The 5,987-nt window shown below is 40.0% G+C and overlaps 1 protein-coding gene across 1 annotated transcript in view; it reads right to left on the bottom strand.

Annotated features, from left to right (window-relative positions):
• Positions 1–3,820, bottom strand: part of LOC109465868 (steroid 5-alpha-reductase DET2-like) — a 12,794-nt gene extending 8,974 nt beyond the window's left edge. The window contains exons 1-7 of the mRNA XM_019763357.1: positions 3,599–3,820; positions 2,548–2,685; positions 1,948–2,037; positions 1,743–1,822; positions 1,175–1,228; positions 818–910; positions 247–378 (exon numbers count right to left, since the gene is read on the bottom strand). Of these exons, the coding sequence (XP_019618916.1) occupies positions 247–378; positions 818–910; positions 1,175–1,228; positions 1,743–1,822; positions 1,948–2,037; positions 2,548–2,685; positions 3,599–3,607 (596 nt within the window). The 5' untranslated portion in view covers positions 3,608–3,820. The remainder of the gene's footprint in view (positions 1–246; positions 379–817; positions 911–1,174; positions 1,229–1,742; positions 1,823–1,947; positions 2,038–2,547; positions 2,686–3,598) is intronic.
• Between the last annotated feature and the right edge of the window lie 2,167 nt (positions 3,821–5,987).

Here is a 5,987-nt window from a genome sequence, read left to right as displayed (position 1 = left end):
ATTTTTGAACTTGACCTTCACTTCCACAACTGCTACTCACCTAACCAATACAAGAACATGTAGTATGCATATCCATCCACAGCTTCTCAAGTTATGCTGTTGACACACATTTGCACAATGTCATACAGACCACAGCCACTCTAATATGGCCAAATAAAAATCGAAAACCTTTTTGTCAAAGGTAATTATATTTTGTAGTTTCACCTGAGCTGAGCTCAGTACATGTTACAACAGACAGGTTCACACAAAGTAGTTTGTGCCCTACCCGCTCCATCTGTACCTTTCTGTCTCCTCAGGCTTCTGAGCTTCAAGTCTGCCCACTTGTTAGTGACGTACCCAAATACAAAGAGTAGAAGACCTATGATGAACCTCGGGTCACTGCATAAGCAACAATAATGGGAACTTGTTTTTTTTTTTTAAATCACAGCACCTTTAACTGCTTGTTAATCTAATTGATAATCTGACAAGTTACGGAACAGTTACTGCTTGAATCTACAAAAGTGATAAATCATTTTAAATGACATTAATTTTATTGAATTAGCTATTAGCAGTAAATATGTTTATCATTAAGCTACAGTACATTGTAACTGTAGCTGTAAACAATTATTCTTAATGTCATAAAGCAAGTTTATCTTGGTTTGGCCAAGCCACTTCATAAGACCTTAAACAGTTCAAGTCAACAAAAACAATAATACACGATGTACTATGGTGAACATCAGCCTTTAGCCTTTAAATTCTGGTCGCCATTTAAATATTAGGGTCAACTAACATGACAAATACTGTGGCAGATGACAAAAGAAGTAATTTTGATCCTTACTAGTAGTACTGGTCAGGATATCTTGCAGAGGAGATCCAATCAGCACACAGGAAACTAAAGATACAGTTGGGAAACAGGCCACCCAGGGTGATTCTGTATAAAATGGGAAACATTGCAAGTCATTATTACACAAAAAAAGAATTCAGAGATCTCAGACCTCCATGAAATGTTTAGATCTTGTGTGATGGTGACCGTGTCCTCTTCTCATTCACTATGGTGTCTACAAGTCTTTCTTTATTGTGTAAAGGAAACCAGCTGTCAAGGAGGTCATGTAAAAAAAAACACCTGTGAAAACAGCAAGAGCTACCAGATGTAGACATTACATCATAGAAAACTTATACACTGTATTGTACATACCCCAGGGGAACTTGAGCCTTGCTGTACCTCATTACAAGAGGGTGGATGATTCCTCTGTAAACAGAATGACATGGACATACATGTTAAAGTTCACACCTATGGCACCCATCCCTATTTCTGTAGCCCTTGGGCCACACGTTGTGTAATCACTGCAGCAGGAGGCTAGTTCACTGGTAATGGTGTGTGTTTACTCCCATACATACTCTTTTCCAAATGCTATTTAGTCTTAAGTATTGTAACAGTGGATGTGTTTATAGGCGCTACCAACTGACCCGGCCGAAGGGTCTAGACCTTTTAGCCGAGTGGTTAGAGCGTCGGCGTGTGGACTGGTACCCGGGTTTGGTCATGGGTTCGAACCCCGGCCCGGGACCAGGTTTTTAAAAATCTGTTTCTACTCGCTCCTCCTGTTTCTTACAGTATGACTCATGACCAGTACCAAACACTCTACCCACTTGGCCATTGCACTGTTGGCACTGGTGACCTCTGTATGTATATGGCAATTTAAAATAAATTTCTAGTGTAGAAAATTAGCAAAAACTGTCAAATTACTCTGGGAAAAAGTTAATACCTGTGAATGTAATGTGCCTGCCACAGGCCCAGAAAAACATAGTTGGTGTACTGCCTCTCAGTGCCATACAGGAAGAATACCTACAGATTGAGAAGAAAAACATAATAAGTTCTGTAACTTAGTGTAAGAGGTGAAAACCAATGTGTTGCAGTACAATATCCGGATCCAAAACCATGATAATTGTATACATTTCATGTGCACATACCAGCAAGAAAAGTAGCACTCCAGGTGTGGCATCAGACAGTATATGGCCCAGTCTCTGGTTGATGGTCACTCCCCAAGATTCACTGTTACCCTGAAACCAACAAGGGGGAGTCTCAATGAGCTGCATTACATCAGGAGGATATAATTTTTTCAATTTTCTTGTAATTTCTTAAAACAAAGTAAGTTGAATCAACCCGACTCCATTCAGGAAGTGGAGGTGCCGTAATTTTATCCCTTACGACTGTGTTTAAAAGTTGGAAACAAGTTACACGTTACAGCCATGTTTGTTTACAGTCTGGTAGTTTGTGGTGGCACCAGAAACTAAGTGCACCTTGTGTGGGCTGTACGGCTCACCGCCAAACATAGATGTCAGAAATGTGAGATGATTGGACAAATATGTTAAACAGTGGAAGTACAATATAATCACATGCATATTGTTTTCAAGTACTTACTTCAATTTTAGTGCAAAAATGTTAATGTTACATAAATTAATGCCCCTTTATCATAAAACGCGTTCTTCGCTAAATGAAAAATGAAATCATATAAGATTAACATGATTTCCCCTGCTTATAATATCATCAAATACCAACCAGTTTCCTACCTGATCAAATTTTCCATAAGGTGCCGGTTTACTGAGCTGTACAAGGATAGTGACGCCCCCTAGCAGGAAGCCAAGGAACACCAGGCCATAGTGCACCCAGAAATGTACGGTGTCAACAGCAAAGGTCCAAGGCAGCAACTGGAAATAATGTGCAAAGTTGAATGCAAACATTACATGATGATCATCATGATACAATATTATTTCATTACGTATCATAACAGACAGGGCTCGAAATACTAGTACTGGGTGCATGTGCACCTTAGTGCACCCAAAATTGGAGCTGTGCACACAATTTTTTTCTGTGGGTGCACTGCTGCATCCAAATATTTTTGTAGGCATTTTTGTACATACTAATTGTATAATAGTATACGGGATATTCTTGGCATCTAAGTGCCAGAAAATTTTTGTTTTAGTACTTGGTTAAGATTTTGAAGTTCAAGCTCAAGCTCAGAAGTGGAGCTCAGTAAGATCTGTTTTGTTTTATGAGGTGCACCCAAAACAAATTTTGTGCACCCAATTTTTTAGGTTGGGTTTTAGGTTATATTCCCAAAAATTAATTTCGAGCCCTGTTATCATATGAAAAACTATATATTAAAGGTTCAAACAAAAATGTCTTATATATCTCATAATTTGGTACTCTCCAAGCAGAGGTTTGGGTTTTGGGGGTATTTTTAGTGTGTTTTTAGGCTTTTTTATCGGGGTTTCTCTTTTGCACTGAATTTTTTTTCCACCAACCAACATGCGACAAAAAAGCCTAAAAACACACTAAAAATACCCCCAAAACCCAAACCTCTGCTTGGAGAGTAATAATTTGGGCACGTTATTCTATTTGGGTTTGGTGGGAAAAAAAATTCAGTGCAAAAGAGAAACCCCGACAAAAAAGCCTAAAAACACACTAAAAATACCCCCAAAACCCAAACCTCTGCTTGGAGAGTAATAATTTGGGCACGTTATTCTACTACGCACGTTTTATTCCTAATAACTTGATGCATTCAATAATTAGTCTCGATTGCTGCTGCACCTTACATAACGGTGTGAAGTTTGTACTCACTTGAAACATTCTTAAAGCGAGCTTTAAAGAGATCGCATGCACGACTTCCAGTGGTGTTTACTTTTCGAGACGTCTTGGACGTCCAGCTCTCTGCAGCTCAGTGTCTTCTCAACCTCCTTGGTCGTGCTCGAACGTTCCGGTCCTTCCCAGCGTAAGTTTGAACCTGCTTTTGTTGTAAGACACTGATTTGTTAACCTCGTCTTTAGCCAAACTGTTTCTTGCATAAGCCAAATTTATGAAGCGACCCAATGAAGCTGAGCATGTAAACAAACTAGGTGAAAGGTCAGAGGCTAAATTTGCTGGCTTAGTAAACCTAGCAGGTGATTCACCGGTTTATGATTCCATTCACAACATTGTGTGGTGAAGCGTTAGAGTTTTGTATTCTTCCGTGAACACACTTTAGTCACTGATGTAACAAGTATGATGTTTTTAAAAAAACACAGGCGACGATTTTGTGTTTAACTGTTCCGTTCTTTATAAATCGTTTTTTTTTCAAATACGTACACATATAATTCAGAAAGAATCCAGAATTTCTGTACAGTACGAGGAAAGCCGTCAGGGGTCCAAAATCAGTTAGACCCAGGTAAATTTATGTTGTGTTTCTAGCCCTTGAAAAATTAGAATCGCTAGATAGGGATTCACCTTTTTTATCTGTCTTTTGTTTTTTTTCATAGATCTTTATAATTAGTGATCCAACTAATACAGTTAATATAACAATGAAATGTATAAGTACACTGGTATCTTTAACACCACCCTAATTTCGCCCCTAGAGATATAATAGTGAAACGCCGTCTTGGGATTACCGTAAATTCCCGAAAGTACGCACCCCTTGTGCTTCTGTGCATGTAGCATGTATGTCTTAAAAACAGTTAGTTCTAGAAAATATCGTTTAAAAATAAATTTAGGCCGTGTACTATATACGTGATTGCATGATAACTGGATACAGTATTGTAGCGGGAAGCGTTTCGTGTTGGGGCTAGTTTTCATCGCTGGCTGCAGCCGATTTGCAAGACGTCACCACCGCATCGAAGGGTAAGGCAAGTGCGGCGAAACGTACAGCTTTGGATCACGGAGAGTGTTGGTGATCAAGCAAGCAATGGTCAATAAAGATTTGTGAATATTTCAATAATGGTTTTATCGGTAACAAGGGTTATAATGTTGATGCACAAGTACGTAGCTTTGTTGTTCTTTACTTCTATACGAAATGCGCCGAACACTTTAATAGGGCCCGCCCGGTCGAACCATAGAGAGCAACAATCATCGAGGCGGAGGTCTGGGCGGAGTTAATGAATGAATGAATGAATAAAGACCTTTATTGTACACACATACCCATTGGGTTAAGTACGGGTCACAAAAAGGATGGAATATAGATAACAAATATGTTAATGCTACTGTGGGTGTAGAAGTGCTACCGGATAATCAAAGGAATTATATACACTTCAAATATGTATTAATTTGTACTCCGTAAAACCAAGGACATTATACACACATAATGTCCTTGGTAAAACTGAGTCTGTTCAGAGGAAAGAAATACTTCCTTCTCGGGGCCAAGGTTCTGGAAAGCTGTCCTAAACGATGCCACGACCCTCTCTTCGTTCTTCAGCTGTATGTGCACTTTGCAGGGGAAAAAGATCGGCGTGCACAAGACAACGGGCGCAGCATGATTCAAAGTTTATTTTATTTACGCCCTTATTCACGCCGATCAAAAGAAACTGCGACAATTCGGTACGTGCAGGCCCGTGCACGTGGCGACACAGGCTGGCTTCCCGCTCTAGCTGTGGGTTCCCACGATGTGTTGCCAAGGGCAGCGGCACGTACACAGACCTACCGGCGGATCCCACCCACCGGGCGGCGGTAAGATTTTCAAAGACTACATTTTTAACTCCGCCCCTATCATTGTTGTGTGCCGAACAGTCGAGTACATCTAACTTGCATTTTCACGTCGTACTGACTGGTATAGCCCGCTACAAAGTAATTTCCTGTTGCATTAAACAAGATTTAAAAAGATTTGTGATACGAAATGAAATATTGATAACAATTTATGTTAACTGAACCTTTGTAACGGCACGGAGACAATCTTTGTTGAAGATTTCTGAGTTCAACGCAAGCCGGAAGTGCAATAGAACTGACCATCAGTCGAGGTACAGCTATTATGTTATCACCTGTTACGTTACGACGATCAAGAACGTTCACGGCTTGTGGACCATTTCAAATATTACCACTCATAAACCCTCTTATAATTTCATATGTACTTACGTGGGGTTTAATATTATTTAAATTTTAGGCCGGAGTTCCACGAGATCGGCGCCGGCTGGCTGGGGAACGATCCCGTCGGCATGATGGAGCGACGGGCGTCGTCAAAACGATACAAAAATGTTTACAAGCACAA

Source organism: Branchiostoma belcheri, unplaced genomic scaffold (assembly GCF_001625305.1).
Source record: "Branchiostoma belcheri isolate BF01 breed outbred unplaced genomic scaffold, Haploidv18h27 scaffold16, whole genome shotgun sequence".
Classification (NCBI taxonomy): domain Eukaryota; kingdom Metazoa; phylum Chordata; class Leptocardii; order Amphioxiformes; family Branchiostomatidae; genus Branchiostoma; species Branchiostoma belcheri.
Note: the sequence above shows the minus strand (reverse complement) of the source record. Positions and strands in the feature narration are given on the sequence as shown.